The 19,173-nt window shown below is 40.6% G+C and overlaps 1 protein-coding gene across 1 annotated transcript in view; it reads left to right on the top strand.

Moving 5' to 3' along the window:
* Nucleotides 1-19,173, top strand: part of iars1 (isoleucyl-tRNA synthetase 1) — an 82,391-nt gene that overhangs the window by 31,216 nt on the left and 32,002 nt on the right. Inside the window, exons 14-18 of the mRNA XM_054784635.1 lie at nt 5,714-5,840; nt 9,895-9,968; nt 10,081-10,275; nt 16,505-16,591; nt 16,989-17,072. Of these exons, the coding sequence (XP_054640610.1) occupies nt 5,714-5,840; nt 9,895-9,968; nt 10,081-10,275; nt 16,505-16,591; nt 16,989-17,072 (567 nt within the window). The remainder of the gene's footprint in view (nt 1-5,713; nt 5,841-9,894; nt 9,969-10,080; nt 10,276-16,504; nt 16,592-16,988; nt 17,073-19,173) is intronic.

Raw genomic sequence — 19,173 nt, 5'->3', positions numbered from 1 at the left:
AAACTCAAACCTCACATAATGCTCGGCGTTATATCTGTCTCCCGCCGTATCCCTGCGCAGTGTCGCCTGTGAGTTCATGTGAATGTGACGAAGACACTCGCATGTTCTTCCGCTGTGGAAGACATATCTAAACAAGATGGCCGCGGCACTCCCTCACGGCAGTAGATGCGTCTTCGTCACATACACAAGAACGGCGACTGAGCAGGAATACGGCGGGAGACAAATATATAGCGCGTTTTGTGAGGTCAAATTTTTTTGAGAAGGTCGTTTTTGTGATGTAAATGTATGAATCTTTTGAACGCATATTGTTTTGAGAAGCAAAAGTCTTTACTTAACTGTCCCCATTAACTAAGTGGAACTAGGTTCTTCATCAAGGAAGTCTGACCAGAACTGGATTTAGGAGACCAAGTGGTGGGTAAGTCGCTGTTTTTGGACTACAATGCTGATGGGGATCTCATACAACTTAGTGTCAAAAAATTCAAACTATCCCTTTAACCACCGCCTTGATGTGCTGTGGCATTGAGGCAATCAGCCTGTGGTATTGGCTGGGAGTTATGGAAGCCCAGATTTCCTTGATGCTTGCTTGCTGTCAGCTCGTCTTTGTTTTTAGGTCTGGTGTCCCTCAATTTCCTCTTGTTAATACTCCATAAATTCTCAATGGCTAGCCAGTCAAGCACTGTAATGGCATGGGCATTAAACCAGGTTTTGGTTCTTCTACTTCTGCTGAAAGATTAAATCTGCATCTCCATACAGATCCTCAGCAGAAGGAATCACAAAGTCCTCTAAAACATTCTGGTAGACTGTTACAATGATCTTGGATTTAGCAAAGCAGAGTTTAACAACACTTGCACTGGACATTGGACCCCAAATCATGACTCACTGTGGATATTTCACACTGGACCTCAAGCAGCTTGGGTTCTTGTCTTCACCCATCTTCCTCCAAACCCTTGGACCTTAATTCCCGAATGAAAGGCACACTTTGCTTTCACCAGAAAAGACGACCTTGGACCACTCCAATCCTCCTTCTCCTTAGCACAGTTGAGACACTTCCTATGTTGGCCCAGGCTCAGAAGTGGCTTGACCCGAGGAACCCGACAGTTGTAGCCCATCTCGTGGATGTGTCTGAATGTGGTAAATTAATGCGCTGAATTGTTTTAATTTAAACGATTTCAAATCATTTAAATTGTGGGCCTTGAATCTATGAAAGTTTAACCTTTTGAATTGGATTATGGAAATAAATGAACTTTTTTTTAAAAACTATTCTAATATTTTGGAAAGGGTCTGTGTATATATAGTTTGTCTTTTATTTATTGTCGTCATATGTTAAGGTCAGTCATTTTTATTCTGAATAGTGTCAAGTAATGCTTGTCATTTATTGCTGCTTCACTCGCTGTGCAATTTAAGTGTATTTAAAGCTTTTTAGGCCTGCTAAAGCAAGTCCCCTCTTTGTCCGTATCGCTCCCTATTGCATGCACCCCCAGCATCTCTGCATTATCTGTCACGGTAGTGCATTTTTTTAATGGCACTTCTGTGGGTCTTCAGGAAAAGACAACACACTTTTAACATTCAGCATTTACATTAAGCAATGAAACAGGAAGGGTGTGAGGGATAGGAGTGGATCGGGGATAGGTGAGTCGCAAAAAAATCATTAAATTGATGTATTGGGGCCTAAATAGAAATGCCTCCTACAAATGGGAATTGATGAACTCGTTGCTTAGCGCGGGGGGATGCTGAAGACAATTTATTCCCATCCACCAGCATCTCAGCTTGTGCTCCTGAGCAACACTGCATGGCACAGTGGAGAGGATAAAAATAAAAGGAAGAGGAAAGCAAGCTAGCAGAAATAAAACTTCCACTTATTCAAGCACAGAACCTACTACAGTCCTCATACTGCACCTCAAGTTCATATGGTGTTCTTTGTGGTGATTTGTGTTGGATTTTGTAAAGGCCAACATTTCATATTGCTACCTTTTTGTCGCATAATCTCTGCATTCTCATGCAAAACCACATTACATAAAGAAATTATGCAGCTTAATAGACTCACCACAAACTTGGTGCATCTTGTTAGTTCCAGATTGCACCACATTTTTCCTTCAGAACTGCCTCAGTTTCTCTGTGGCATGCAACAAGGTGCTGAAAACATGACAGTAGATACCCGCTGTTCACGAAAGTTACGTTCTAGACCACCAGCCAATAGTGAAAACATGCGAGTAATGAAAATGCCCATTTTTTACATGCTAATAAAGCCCGGATTTTACGGCTCACTCCTCCTCCTACATCGCTTGACGTTGACGTTCTCCGATTTCTGTGCAACATTTGCAATAAAAGTCACTGCTCCAACACCGTTTCAGTTGAAATAACTCCCACTTTCCAGTTTGTCTTTAATTGCCATTGATTGCTCGCAACAAAGAAAGTTAACAAGTTAAATGCATAGAAGCGTAATCCAGTTTTAAGACCTGTAATATCATTCACACAGAGAGAAACATTAATTTAAAACACTACAAGACCTCGTTAGATTAAAACATGACATTTCTCGTTCAGAAAAAGTTTCGTGGACACTTGGCATTGGAGGATAGTAAATAAATTAATCCCACAATAAATGAAATGAACTTCAGTATAGCTTCAATATATGTGTCTTACCTCGTCCTCGCCTCCAAACAGGAGGAACAGTAGGAAGAGATTCACTGTTGTCATATATTTTTTATAAATGTCTTTATTGTTGTTTTTTTTATGTAATGTTAAAATCTCGTCCCGTCTCCTCCTTGTAGACCCAGTCTCGTGTTTCGTCTCGTTTCGTGAACTCAGTGTCCAGTGATACCCCTACTAATGGATGATGATGATGATAATTATGGATGTCCAATGTTATTGCCTGACATTGACATAAAAATGAGATATTAGTTGATATAATTTTTTCTACTGATAATGTTATTGGTGCGCGAGTGCAGCCTCATTAAACTGCATCATGCTCCGTAGAGCAACAAGGTCAGTATGTCCTCTCTGTGGAAGTAGTTTTGCCGGGAAACGAGGAAAAATAACGAAAACCTAAGATAAAGTCCAACCTGTCATGTGGAACATTGGTATAGGTAATTAAGTGCTGCAGATATTGGGAAAAAAGGCAATATCGAGCACCTCTAATGATAAGGAATACTGTAAATTCCGGTGTATAAGCCGCTACTTTTTTCTTAAACTTTGAACCCTGCGGCTTTTATACAGCGGTGAGGCTAATTTATGGCTAAATTCTAATCTTGTAACATCTCCTCTACTTCAGAACTACTATCAATTGTTTAAATATTGTGCCACTCGCAAGTCGGTGAGGAAATGGTAGCTTTTTCTTTGGCAGGAGCCAATCACAAGCTATTGGTGCAGTCACAACAAGCTTGTCAACCCATTGGAAATTGCAGGAGGTCATTATAACAGTATAACAATATAACAATCTGACTCATCTTACAAAGAACACTAAACTCGTCACACAGCAACTTAACACTGAAATGGTACAGTATATCTGAGAAATATACAAACATGTACCAATACAAGTTTAAAGTAAAAAAAAATTCTTAAAGTTTTCCCATAATGCATTGCATCTGAGCAACACAATAATTGGGGCACTACAATGACATCAGAGATCTCTGGTGGACAGAGGCAGCATTTCAGCACCATTCATCCATTTTCTCTGCTGCTTGTCCTCCAATGAAATACTCAAACGAAATGTATTATAGGAAAACTTTCAAATGCTGTTTTTTTTTCATTTTAAACTTGTATTGGTACATGTTTGGATATTTATTAGGAATAACTTTTGAGTGTTAAGTTGCTTAGTTAGATGTGATGAGTTTAGTGTTATTTGTAAGATGACACCGTGAGTCAGAGTAATTATATTGAGTAATGGCTTGTTGTGAGTTTTTTCATAGCTCATGATTGGCTCCTGTCAAAGAGGTGCCTGGTCCTCACAGACTTGTGCGAGCCACAGTATTTATTTTATGATGTGGACACGTGCGGCCTATATATGTGCAAATCTGTTTTTCCTCTAAATTTAGTGAGTGCGGCTTATACTTGGAATTTACCATAATAATGAAAGCTGATCTATTGGAGAACAAATGGAATCTGAGTTACGGTCTAGCCTTTAGCCTGGTCATTACGCTACCGCTACAACTGCGCTTCTGCCTCCATCTCCCTCTAAAGAGGCTAGCAGTGGTGCCGAGAGCAGTACTGAGATGATGAAGGCGTTTCTACAAAGTCACGTCGACATAATCCACACTGTTTGCCTGTTGTAATTCCAGTAATGATTTATGATCATATATAACCTGTGTTCACCTCGTTGCAAGTTTTGAGTTTGTCGACGCTTGTGCTGCTGCAGCCACTGAGGGCGCCACCATTTTGAACTGACATCACATCGTAACCAATGTTCTCTCTAAGCTGCACGCGTGCGCAATCGCGCACTGCGCACCGCAAAACCATGCTGCGCACCAAATACAATCCAACCTGAACTGTAAATGCAATAAACACATAATTTATTATGTACCATTTTGCAATGCAACGGAATGAGTGCCAGGAAACAACAACAAGCGGAACATATAACACGATGAGCACTGTCCAGCCAATGATAAGATCCTGTTTGCACGTATTTACTACCACAGCCGATCAATTTATTAACAGCGCGTACATGCCGCCGTTTATGGCAAGTTAGCATATAGCTAATGCTGCTTGCTAACCCTGTATTATGGCGAAACAAACGAAACAGAGCAACAGTGTCTGCAAAAGCGCTGCTTTATAAACCATGCTGCAAAGCTGAAGTAGCAAGCCAGTTTTCTGAGTGAAAAGTGTGGACTGAATGTGTGGCGTAACCGTGCATGTTTTACTGCCGTGCTTTTATTTTGATGGCCGGACGTACCGCATACAGGAAGTGTTACGCCGAAAGGTTGGTTGTGAGTTTATTTTATTTTATTTTAATATAGACAAAAGTAAACATGTACAACAAACATGGCATCCATTTCAAGTACATTTTCAGGATCAAATAGTGCCACAACGGCTGCTTTAAAACAGAAAGTGAAAGTCAAATAAGGAAATTAAAGTATATACCTACGTATTTAACAATATAAATGGTATAATAAATTGAAAATAAAATAATAAGCTAGGTGTTTTCTACAAGATTCAGATAGTTAATTGTATGAGACCATGGCTTATTTTGCCTGAGATATAGAATAAATGAGGAAATAATTGTGGAATCCACCTTGCCGTCTGTTTGAAACCACAAAATGTAACCGAATCGAAGGTTTCAGTTCTCAGGTTTTGCGATACTACAGTGTGCACGTCTGATGCCACTCACGGAGGTCCAAGGAAAGGCCAGGTCGTTTTTGTGTATGCTCAGATACTTGAAAGGGAACATTGGTCGTTACACACCTACAGTATATGCTTTATATTTTATGTTGTATCACGTGTTTATAAATTTTTACTGACTTAGAGTGAATGAGATTTTTTTTCTGCGACAAAAAAGCCTTTTTTTAAAAATAAAAAGCACAAATGATCAGATTTTTTGCACAAATAAAAAAAAAAAGAAATAACCAACAAAACGCAAGTTTGGGGGGACACGAATGCTGGTTTGCGAATGTGCGGCGATGCACTCTATTAGCATTGACATGTCCTAAAACTACGTCTCTGGCTCCCTCGCAGAAAATCTAGACACAAGCACACTCATCATGTCTTTTTCCATGTTTTGCAGGGTTCCAGATTTTGTGCGTGAGAAGCGCTTTGGCAACTGGCTGAGGGACGCTCGCGATTGGGCCATTTCGAGGAACCGCTACTGGGGCACGCCAATCCCCATGTGGGTCAGCGAAGACTATGAGGAGGTCAGAAGAATGCACAAAACTGCCAAGATATGACTTAGAGCTTAAGGCAGCAGACTGACCATCACTCAGTCAACCAATTCATATGGAAAAGTGTTTTTATTGCCTCTAAAATACTTAATTTTGTTCCATTAACCTGCATTATCATATCACTAAATGGAATTTTTAATTATATATATTTTTAACAAGCGAGTCTTTTTTTTAATCATTTGCAGTGCTTGGGTAATGGGTGACCATAAGTCCTACAGTATAATATGTAGCTTGACTGTGTGTAGACTACTACATGTCGCCTGCTCCCCCTAAGGCCGTACCTCCATAAACAAAACATGAGTAATGCAAGAAACACAATGTGTTGCATTTCATGCCCTACGAGTGAGGGCAACCTGCAGAATATTTGAAGACAAGCAGGAAACTACTGTAAAAGCTCTAATTAATGACGCTGTTTATTTACAGGTTTTTAATTGGAAACTGGCAATGTTTGGAGAGAGGCTATTTTTCTGAATTTAGAATAATTATTTTTGTATTATTTGGAGTGCATGAGAAAGTGGATAGATTGTAGCTGTCTTTTGACCAAATGTTTATTTATTAAGAAGAATACAGTATTGCCTTACAGCACAAACAACATTGTAAAGCGCATGCAGAGCTTGATAACATCTGGATACTGACGACAAGGGGTGTTGAGATTTTGTGAGACTGAAACGTGACTAGATTTTTTGTTTGTACTTTAGTGCTATAGGCATACCTTGGAATCCAACGTACCTCGGTGTTCCCAGCGTCAGCGAGTGATGTGTGGCTGTTTTTTCTATCGTTCAAGTAAAACAGCTGCTTGCTACTTGTTGATGTCCAAGCCGAAGCTGTAGTAATTGTACATTTGATCAATTTTACTTAAAGATATGTCAGATCAACCCACGTAGATGTTCAGACTTGTCCGCACCTTTAATCACAGAGCGTTTTTATTGACGCTCATTGCATTTGGCTAAGCACCAGCTTTCAAGCACCGGTTCCATTTCATAACACACCTCATACATTGAAGAGAAAATAGCAAGTGAGGGTGCACATAGCATTATGCATTTATTCGGTATTTAAATACAAGCCATCAACAATTAATTATAATTGATTAAAATTATAGCTATCAAAGGACAGCTGGACAGTGGAGTTTGCATGTTCTCCCCGTGTGTGCGTGGGTTTTCTCCGGGTACTACGGCTTCCTCCCACATTCCAAAAACATGCAGGTGAGGTTAATTGGTGACTCTAAATTGTCCATAGGTATGAATGTAAATGTGAATGATTGTTTGTCTATATGTGCCCTGCGATTGGCTGGCGACCAGTCCAGGGTGTACCCCGCCTGTCGCCCGAAGTCAGCTGAGATAGGCTCCAGCATACCCCCGCGACCCTAATGAGGAGAAGCGGTATAGAAAATGGATGGATGGAAGTAGACAAGAGAAAAACAGGTGTATTATTATTATTATTATTATTATATCCGATCATAACAGTGGTTTATTTGATCCCAAAAAATGTTGACAATAATATCTTTGAGCGTCAATTTGCTGGACAGTAAACATTTCTAAATGCACCTGCATTGTTTTTTGACTCGGTTAAATAAAGTCTGTTTGTCCAGTCATATTTCATTGTACTTTACTTAAAATTTATGTTAAAATCTCGTCTCGTCTTGTTCTCGTGGACCCAATCTCGTGCATCGTCTTGTTTTGTGAGGTAGGTAGCTACTGATGACTCATGGCACCTCAAATGGAGCTATGGGCATCTTGTGGCGATAGTAAAAATAAATAACTACTACATCAGGAGGTTGCCTAGAGCCACAGCAGTTCAGGGCTATATTTGACCCAACACTGATTGGTTATTAGCTTTTGTAGACCAAGTACCCGGTGAGAGACATGAATTGGAGCATTTAGAGTACGTAGTAGTAAGTACTGTATAGGTGTAAAGGCAAGAACAGCCAGCAAAATGAGCAGATGTGTTTATGTGAAGTGTCAAATCAAGCCGACACCATGAAGTGGACTGGATGGGATAGAGCTGTCAGAATTGGGTTGTTTGAGGTTTTGAAAAAAAAAAAAAAGAGCTGGTCCCTTGGCTGAAAGAGGGACAGCTCGCAACCTGCTTGCTGGAAATAGCACTGTGACTGTTTCCAGAACACTGCTGCTCCCTGGTGCCTCCCTTGCTCACACCAGCAGCAACAAAACCACACACACAGCCCAAAAACGCATTTATCTTTGTGGTCGCCAGTATGATTTTGATAACCCCAGTATCTGACTCTCAGGTCCAGTGTGAGCCCACCGCATTTTCTCTTCTGGAGGTTTTTTCGTGTCAGATGAGGTTTTGCATTTTCTATCTGGGCCATGGTACTATGTGCTGCCAAAAGTAGAGCAGAGCCCATAGGTCAGCTCTCTGCGGCGACCTGATTAAACACTTTACCTTACTTTATAAAGTCACTCTGAAGGTGTGTTAACATGGGCCCAATTTTAAATATGTTTTGGGACAATGACGGAAACAATAAATGTCATGTGCTAACTCCATTTAATGCCTCTATTCAGTTAACCCCTGAGCCACTTGTAGTCGCCTGGTGGGTGGTCTACAGAAGCAAATAACCACCGGGTTCTCGAATTAATCCTGGGACAGAAAACATTGGCACATTGAATGTTTTTTTTTTAATGATTAATATTAACTCCACAAAATGGCAGTAGCTGCATTAGAAGCATCATGAGAGGTCAGAGGTTTAACTTACACTAGTGTTGTTTAAAATGAACTCATTAGTGGTAGTAATGCTGGCTGAGCAGTTTGCTCTTTCCCACTGTTAATTACATTATCAGTTGTACTGCTGTTGTGATGCGCAATATACTGTACTTGTTAATATATGACCGTGTGGTCAGAGAGATGTTTTGTTTTCCGCTTCCTCATGCACTCCAAAATATTATTTACAGGAGTTGTTAGAGGTGATCCTTTGGCTACAAACAAGTTTTGTTCATCGACTATGATGTTTTATGATTTTATTCTAAGTCGCAATGATACCTAAATAAAAACTCCTAAGTCACTCAAACTCACTCAGAACACTTGAAGGCAATGCAAAAGGCAGTAATAAAAAGATGAAATACAAGAATGAAATGGAACAGCAATAAAGCGATAAGAGCCTATTATGTTCATCCCTGTGGTTGTCTTGCAGGCCTTTTTACCTTTTGAAAATATCGTCCTTGGCTAGTCTTCTCCTCCCATATCTCCTTGTAACAGCGCATGGAATCCATGACCCCTCACGTATTTATTAACAATCAGTCTTTATCCTTGATGGTTGCAACATTCGAATGGTTGTGACCAAAAGAGTGGCCAATATTGGTGTCTCTGCTCTCTGAGCTTCGTATGACGATCATTTTCATATCCATGGTGATGGCTTTCCTTTTCTTTGGCGCACTGCCGCAAAGGAGACATAATCAAGTCCAAAACGTTAACTGATAATAATTATTCTTCCTCAGTGTGGCTGTGCTGTATTCTTTCTCCCAGCAAGGGAACTGCCTTCTTGTGCTGCGCATGGCGCATATTCTTCCACCGGTGCAAGCTGTAACTCGTTCTCCAGCCAGTCTCATGTTACGGACCAATATTATGTTTTTAATTAGTTTATTAGAGCGCCTTCGCAACCACAAATCATCCTTACACGGAATGTCGCAAACCGAGGATCACCTGTATGAGTTTTCACATCTTGGAAATAATAGCCTCTCTCTATCGCTGCTTTCAGCGCTTTAGGTAATTTAATTAGCAAAAATATATATATATATATTTGAAAGATTTTAATGAGAGCCTTGTAATATACGGTAATTATCTTGATGCACTTATTTTATGTATTTTTAATAAATACATAAAAAATAATTGAGTTGAATTCAAGTAGAATTAACAAATAATTAAAACATTTTCCCATGCATCATGCCTGGCCGCAGATTGAGGAAATGTAGTGATTTAAATGAGTCACAGTGCTGTTTTCAATGAAAGCTTAGTTTTTGATACAGCTTTGTTTTGGAGCCTTACCCAACAAAGCTGTGTTTAATCCTTTCACCAGGTGGTTTGTGTCGGATCCATTGCCGAACTGGAGGAGCTGACTGGCGTCCAGGTGACTGATCTACATCGGGAGAGGTAAGTGTAATTTACCTCGCACAGGAATGTGTTGGTAAAGCAACTAAAACCATTTTAGTCTCTGTACACTGGGTTGTAATTTAATGCCTCGTGCACTCATCCATCTCTCCAGCATCGACCACCTGACCATCCCTTCGCGCTGTGGCAAAGGTGTCCTGCGTAGGATCACTGAGGTGTTCGACTGCTGGTTCGAGAGTGGCAGCATGCCCTACGCCCAGGTCCACTATCCCTTTGAAAACAGGAGGGAGTTTGAGGATTCTTTCCCGGCAGACTTCATCGCTGAAGGCATTGACCAGACCAGGGGATGGTATGATGAGGGAGTGGGTAGATCTTTGGATGGATGGATGGATGGCTGGATGGATGGACAGGATTAGGAAGAAGGGGGTAACTTTTGTTTTCTTCCCATTCTGGCACATCCCTTAGAAGCACACAACCAACCCATAGAACCAAAAGAAGAAACTGAATAACATAATGAAATGCACATCAGCATGGTCTTATCGCCGTGCCGCAAGTGCAAACTTGATAGACCTGTCTGTAATGTGCGACAATGCGGAAACATAAGTAGAGAACAATTAGTTCCGCCTTCAACTGTAGTGCATTATTGATAGGAACCAGGAGTAAAAGGACACGCAAATAGAGACTGTTCATACAGTATAAGGCAGTTACACAGTTTATTAGCATTGTAACACAATAGTAGCAATTATTGGTCAATAGGGGTATCACAAGGTCTCTTGTCATAAGATCTTGTAAGATCATCGTTTCTCGTTCAGAAAAAAAATGTCTCATGGGTACCAGGCCTGGGACGATAATAAATAAATTAATCACACAATAAATGAAACTGAAGTTGATATTTTTGTCAGCCTCAATATATTGCCATGAGCTTGCGTGTCTGTTTTCCTCGTCTCTCACCCTCCAAACAGGCAGGAAGAGGATTCCCTCTGTGGCCTATTCTCCCGTTTGCGCGCACGTTTTTTTTTCTACGTGCGTAGAGTTATGCACATTTCCCTTATTTTCCCATCAGTCAGAAAAATATGGAGCCTGGAGGTTTCCTTGTGAATGTCATAAAAAATCCGTGAAAGCGTTAAAGCATACTTTTGATATGAAAAGGCCTTGTCCATTGAAGGAGAATGTAACATGTTTAATTGATGTGTACATCTCACAAAGGATAATATTTGGCTATTTAATATTTCTGCTGCGTAGCCTCCTTACCTGTGCTTTTGCACGTGTGTGTCGTCATGATGTGAGCGTGTGTACATGCGCTACAAGTACATACACTTCAACCACAGTGGCTTCTTCCTGGCGGGATGTAAATAGTAACTGTAGATGAAAGTTTGTTTCACTTGTTATACTGTATAGTGCAGAGACCCAGAACTTATGTGTGATGTTAAGAGTTCTGTTTACTGTTGCCCTGAACGCGTCAGGAGGGACTTTGGGTGTCTGTACGTGCTCGCGGGGGGAAAGAGTGACAGTTTGACAGTCCGCTACATTTTTCCTCATATTCTACCTGCTACCTTCTTGATGATTTTTGTGGCTGATAGCAACCTATTTTGTTCAATAAAGCAATTGCTGATTGTTCACCTCGATCACCTCCTCTTCCTATTGGGCATAAGGCAGGTTCAGCGGATGCACACGCACTGTACCTAGCAATTGAAGCGAACTGGCTGATTGCTAATCATTACTGAACGATTTGTGCTCATTTCAGATCAATAAGTGGTGCAGTGAAAAGACAATAACATTTGTTGGGTGATAATATTGTCCAGAAAATAAGAAAGAAAGAAAGAAAGAAAGAAAGAAGCAAAGAAAATGAAAAAAAGGTGACAGTGGCATTTTGAACTGATATAGATTAGCACACCGCAAACTTAAAAGTGCAATATAATGTTTCACCATCCAGGGGCGCTGGACTTCTTGACAAAAAAAAAAGTTAGCAAAAAACAATAACAAAATTTAAAAACTGCTGTCATAGATAAATAAACAACTATGAAACAGGAGTGAAATGAAGTGGTTATAGGGAGTACGTTCACACTGCAGGGTATGATGCCCAATTTGGATTTTTCGTTTAAATCAGATTTTTTTAATGTGGTCGTTCACATTACCAAAAAATAAATATGACTTGTTAATGTCAACGCAAAGCGTGACATGTATAGTGACATGCATACGCAAATATACAACGTCACACGCATTTCTGTGTGTTTACAAAACTAAACATTGCTGCAGTGTGTGCTCTCGTGGTGTGCGATACCACTGATTTCATTTCCGATCCGATACTGGGTAAAATTCAGGATGGTATGGGCGATACCGATCCGATACTTTGTGCAATGGGAGTCAATATTTTCTCGACCAAATGATTCCGTGTAGAAGATTAAGAAGAAAGATGGCAAGAATTTGGGCTATGGCAGTTCATAGACAACTTGCTGCGACGTCTGTCCCAAGGAGCGTGTGGGTGGATGTCGGAGGCAGGAGTGGTGAGACGAGAGCTGCTTCACTAACACCTTTTTTAAAATAATTTTTGGATGAGAATAAGAACTTGTGCCTACATTGGTTAGTACCTTTATCCAAGTCTTGCACGATAAACCACGGCTTTCGATGACATATTTCAGATATATGTGACCTGCCCATTCAGACTGCAGTAACATGAGATACACATCGGATTTATATCTACATACGAACGAGGTCAGAGTCACATTCAAGAAAATCAGAATTGTACGGTTCACACTGAGCAAAAAAATCGGGATTGACCTGCAGTGTGAACATAGCCTTTGACAAGATTTTGCCCCCCCAAAAAAGCAAGTTTCTGAACCACCGCCATCTTGGCTGTGACGTCACACCTGGAACCCTTTCAGCAGTCACTCCAGCCATGGAGGCACAGCAGAGCGAGGAAAGAGTGTTATTTTCTGACATTTCAGACAGTTCTTGGGTAATTGAAGAGATTTTTGAAGGAGAAGAAAAATGAAGGTGCGTTTCTGCGAGCGTTGATTATTAGACCATGCAGATTTGAGCTTAAAGAGCAACAGAGCAACATGGGCAAAGTTTCTTACGAATCTGAAGACCAGGCAGCCAGTAATGATCGTCAAGGCGATGTGAATGTGTCTATACCAGCCCCCAGTGGGAGACTGATGTAACACACAAAAACAGAAATAATAATAAATGTTGTTTTGCTGGCAGTGATTGCCACAGAATATATGCAGACTAGAAGTTGCAAGACCAGTGAGCAGTGATTGAGAAAAACTGTTTAGCATGTTTGCTGGCATTGAAATTTGACCTGAAAACACATTTTCTAAGATTGGCAGTATATACAGCCATGGAAAACTTGATTAGACCACCTTTGTTTCTTCAGTGTATTAATCAATTTTTAATGCCTGGTACAACTAAAGGTACATTTGTTTGGACAAATATAATGATGATAAAAAAATATAGCTCATCAGAGCTGATATCTACCAACTTTCTTGATAATAACCAAAATCACTTCAGTTATAGCTATAGCAGGGGTCTCAAACACAATTTACCTGGGGGCCGCTGGAGGGAGAGTTTGAGTGAGGCTGGGCCGCAACAAGTATTGGGTAATAGGGCTGGGAATCTCGGGGTACCTCACGATACGTCACGCGATACATGGCTCACAATAACAATAATATCTTGATACAGTAATAGGGTGAATCAAATAAATAATTTCACAGTTTATATTTTGCTGCATTCTGCTGGGATAGGCTCCAGCTTACCCGTGACCCTAATGAAGACAAGCGGTATAGAAAATGGGTGGAATTTTTTCCCCACATTTTTTAAGTGACTCACTCACTCTTAGTTCAGTGTAGGCTTATGTGTGCATCCTACGAGTAACATTGGCTTGTCGCTTGTCGTATTATAGTAATCTTTCAAGACAAGTCGCGGGCTGCAAAATGTGACTCGGCGGGCCGCAAATGGCCCACGGGCCACGACTTTGAGACCCTGACTTAGAGCTTGCGGGACGCATTTACAGTAGTCTTTCCTGTCAAGTTGCGGGCCGCAAAATGTGACTTGGCGGGCTGCAAATGGCCCGCGGGCCGCAAGTTTGAGACCCCTGAGCTATAGCATTGTACCAAAAAATTTAACTCTTATGAGTTATTTATGTTGTATTTAGTTGTATCAGGTATTAAAATCAACAAGAAACAGAAGAAACAAGGGTGGTCTAATCATTTTTTCCATGACTATCTGGCACAAAAATGTGGATTTACTTACTGTCACCTTGGCAGGTCAACAAAACAACACAGCACAGAAACAATAACAACATTCACTAATATTGTGTTGTGAGCCATATGATATGTTTTACTGGCAGTGATAGCTACCACAGCTTCGCCACCTAGCTTGCGCGTCAGTTTGGAATTAGCACTGCATTAGGCGCCAACACTAGACTGGTTACTATGGAGAATATCAGCAGGAGAAATGTCACAGTCGAACGTCTTGTGGGTGTGTTACTTTTTGTTTCCATCGGCGGTGCAGTAACGTGTCCCACGAAGTTTGCCGATCTGACAAGGTGAATGGTGTCTTTAGGAAATGTGAACAAGCTTACTCCGTCTTGTCGAGTGTTCAAGCAAAAGCCTTCAACACGAGTGGGCATAATACAGGGTGTCCCAAAAAAAAACGTATACAGTTGTTCCCTCTTTTATCGTGGGGGATAGGTTCTCAAAATAGCCCTCAATAAGTGAAGTCCATGAAGTATTCGCAAATGATATATGTTTTAAGGCTGTAAAACCCCTCACCATACTCTTTATACACTTTTGTCACACAGGCATGAAGGTTTTCTCACACTCTCAAAGTTCAAATTTCGTTTGATTTTTAATGAGCACTCTACTAGGTTGGACACAAGAAATTATTTAGTGACTCACGTGTATTCACTCCTCTGACTGTGCCTCGTCTTGGCAAAGGACACCTCAAAGTGTAATATAATTTAGCAACATAATTTTATTGTTTTGTCACCAACTGTTCTCAAGCTGACGTCCGTTTTGGTTCAGACACTGCTGACAAGGCAAAGCGATGGAATTGCACACAATTGCACAACAATTCCCTTGGTATTTGCATGCATTCACGTTCAATGGCAGCTCTCAATTTGTCGACTGTTGCAGCTCTCGTAGCGTAGACTTTGTCTTTTAGGTATCCCCATAAAAAAGTTTAGTGGTGTGAGATCTGGTGAACACGGAAGGTATTCAACGAAAACCCTCCATCCAATCCACCTGTTTGGCAAGATCTCACCAAGGAAGGATTTAACATGTAGCATGACAGGCTGTTGTAGCAAGTGTATACATTTTTTGGGACACCCTGTATAATAAAATAAATAACAAACAACAGCAATTTTTTTCATTATTGTAAATACTGTATTTCAATATTTGAGTAGACATCTAACACAGAAAATATGCTTTTCAATATTATTTTTCACGCCGAAAATAACAAGATTAACACGTGTTTTGGTGTCATGAGCACTTTAACACATTCAATACCAAAGAAGTTTTTATAAACTTGAACGCCCGATCCCAACAACGTATTTCTACGTCTTTGACATTTTTTTTTTGTGCAAGACGCAAAAAAAGGTGATGACACAAGTCTCTACTAATGGATTTCACTTCAGAGTGATTTTAAACCATAAAAACGGCCACAAGATGGCAGACGTGTCTTTGATAAGAGCTCGGCAGATATCATGTGAATGGAAAAATCACACACGACAGGAAGGAGGAAGTGAGAGGGCGTCGAGGAGCGTATGCAGAAGGTTACGCATTGTGAGGAAATTTTAATGCATGCACACATTTGCACACACGTGTGCACACACATGGTTCAGTTCCAAATGTGACAATTTGAAATAGTTCATGGTGTTATATTTGTAAATAAATTATTTTGACGTAAAACAACCACTATTTTGTGTTGTTTATGTGCCTGTAGTTGTTGCGATGTTTAAGCTGTCACAAAGCAAAAAATGTTTGTGTCAAAGTGAAAGCTTGAAGTGCTTGAAGTGTAGCTTTTCACAAAAAGCTGGTTTTCTCCTTTTTCTAGTCAGGAACTGATATTTTCTTGCAACTTATCTATGTTCTACTGCTCATTACTAAAGAACAGAAAAGGTAGAAACTAACTTTTTTTGTGTTGAAATACGGGTATCTAATCTTTCTTTTGGTCGGTTCCATGTTTATATAAACAGAACACAATATTCTGTGTGCCTTGACAGATCAGTCAAAATGGCTGGTATGGTACTGAAGGGGCTGTCTTTTGAAAAATTGCTGGGATTGAAAGAGTTAAGTTGAGGGAAGAGTACACGCAAGGCCAGATTTAATGGGCAGCGCTCACATTTTAGGGTTGCTCCGCTCAGTGTGCATATCGTCAATGAAAATGCGCAGTGACAAACTTAAAATGATATTTCGGATTTTTTGACATGAAGTTATATGCATCCTCATCAGAAGTGTAGTGCATCAACAGTGATTTAATAAAAGCCAATAGTGTATTAAAAGACAACTTTAATTTCTTTTCAGAGTACATTTTATTCCTGCTGTGACTTTAAGCTGCCGTTTTATGTTTCTCTGTAGGTTTTACACGCTGCTGGTGCTCTCTACAGCCCTATTTGGCAAACCGCCCTTCAAGAATGTCATCGTTAATGGCTTGGTGCTGGCGAGGTCAGTCTTCAGACTTGCTAAAAATGCTTTCTGGTTTTTACAAACATTGTTATTCCTGTGTCCGTCACCTGCCTGTTCATCTGCTGCTGCTTCAGATAGTGGTTGTACTGTATGTGTACTGGTACATTTTAGCCGTTAAGAGTTGACAGTGGAGCTTCCCCTCCTCCTCCTCCTCCTCCTCCTCTTCCAGCCCTGGGCCCTAAAACGCAGCACAGCCCTCACAGGCCTGCTGACCTGGAAGGGCTTGGCTAATTTGAATACCAAGTGCATGGTTACCAAGATGCATTCTTATGCATGCACGTGTGTGTGTGTGTGTGTGTGTGTGTGTGTGTGTGGGTGTGTGTGTGCGCGTGTGTGTATGTGCATTAATGCCTTTGTTTTACCTCCCCCCCCGCAGCGATGGACAGAAGATGAGCAAGCGTAAGAAGAACTACCCGGACCCGGGCCTCATAGTGCAGAACTATGGCGCCGATGCCCTCAGGTCAGCTCTGCGCTTGATTGTGAGCAAGTGTGATTGTGCGTTTCTGAAGCATGAAAGCCTGCGTGCCGGTGGCAGAACAGTGTGTGTGTGTGTGCATGCGTGTGTGTGTGAGAGAGAGTGAATCTACCTTATGTCATTCTCTGGCATGGTTTTAAAATAATCACTAGCTACTACTCCAAACTGTCATAGTCCTACACACTGTATTCACACACGCATGCAAGCAGCTCATACATCCTCACGTGCACATTGTTACATTTGCCCTGAGCGGTAGAAGCGCTGTGGCCATATGGCCTAATGAATAAAGCACCACACAATTGCACCATATGTTCATATACACTGAAGAGTGAGTTTCAAAGAGAAACGTCACCGCAGACATTTTGAATAAAGTATGTCTCTTTCTCTTAACATGTTACATTCTTAAATCAGACACAAATTGAAGCAGTCTTGTACAGACTGTGATGTCTTGTAAAAACGCTACCTGACGTCTTGTAAAAACGCTACCCTAAATCTTCTCATGTCCTCATTTCAAGTGCCAAAATGGATTTGACCGCATCATGGCGACACTTGCTTGCCATTAAAGTTGCTTATTACGTAAAATTGCATCACCTCGCCTCTAGAATCCTCCAAAGCTCACGTTATTATTTCAATGATATTTTCTCATTTCACGTCTATCATTGCGTTACCATACCATTGCTTTTAAATGCAAAGGGGAATAATATGGCCTGCAGGCATGTGCACAGTAAATAATGAAGGGCGACATTTAGCTTCAAGTCTTATCGATAACAAAGGAGGATGTTTGACAGCGCAATACAAACAACTAAATAATGTCCTTCAGGGTTTTCAAGTGGTGTCCCGATATAACTGTTTCACTTCCAAGCCGATACCGATATTGCAGCCTTGAATATCAGCCGTATCAGCGTGAATGATTCGTACTTTTATTACTTATTTTGTAATGTGGGATGACAAGGCTTGATCAAGTGGTATTACCCAAACAGACAACAATAATCAGCAACAGTAGGTTCTTTAAGCATCTGGGGTATAGTTTTATCCACAATGTATACTAATATAGGTATACTAAAGCGAGATTCGAGGTGCTGAATTAAGCATTTAAACCCGACTTGACTTACCACCAACAGGGGCTGCTCTTCTTTTCTGTTATCGGTAATGACTTCTTGTCGTCTCGTGGGAGTTTACTGTGTGATGCTGCTTGAATTGCGCGATGAGTTTGGTCATATTAACTTTCCTCAGGGAACTTTTGCATAACAGGTTTTCCACTCAGCTGCAACATTTTGTTCTGACTTTAAAGGGATAATTTGCATTTTTTAACATGAAGTTGTATGCCACCCCCATCAAAAGTGATTTACCCCCCACTTGGTCCCGTGAGTCCAGTTCTGGTTGGATTTCTGTGATGAGAAACATAGTTTCTGTTAGTTATTTGGGTTTCTTAAGTAGAGAGTTTGGCTTCTCAAAACAATGAGTTCGAAAGAGTAATACATTTGCATGACAAAAATGCCTCCTTGAAAAATCTGACCTCATAAATCACTCAGTTTTACTTTCTCTGACGTTGTATTAATGCACGCTATCTGCTGTCCATTGTTGTGTATGTGATAAAAATGTCTGCAACCCTCGCATCTTCATCTGCTGTGGAACACATACGTAAACAAGATGGCTGCAACGTCGTGGCGGATGCTTCTTCATTACACACACAGCAATGGACAGCTGATAGCGCACATGTTTTTGTACCTTATTTAACAACAGAACATTATGTTATTGATTTAGGGGGATATCTCACTATCGTGATGAACAAATGTGTTATAAGTCTGCTATTAGTATGTGTGTGTGTGTGAGGTGTGTTAAGAAGCAGAGTTACAATGCTATCTACTGTATGGAGTTGTAATGATAAGCTACACAGGCACTCCCATTATGTATTCATGTGTGAGTGATCTTTAAAAAAAAAAAAAAAAAAGTAGTGCCAAATTTACCCATGGCGATCCAAATGTATTAGTAGCGGGCCGCCACAGATAAATGAACATACCTTGTATGAGAAATAGTGAGGTAGGAAGGAGTGACATTCAAGGCAGTTGAACTAAGCTTTTTCACA

Source organism: Dunckerocampus dactyliophorus, chromosome 8 (assembly GCF_027744805.1).
Source record: "Dunckerocampus dactyliophorus isolate RoL2022-P2 chromosome 8, RoL_Ddac_1.1, whole genome shotgun sequence".
In the NCBI taxonomy this organism is placed as follows: Eukaryota; Metazoa; Chordata; class Actinopteri; order Syngnathiformes; family Syngnathidae; genus Dunckerocampus; species Dunckerocampus dactyliophorus.
The sequence above is the reverse complement of the archived record's forward strand: the minus strand, read 5'-3'. Positions and strand labels throughout refer to the sequence as shown.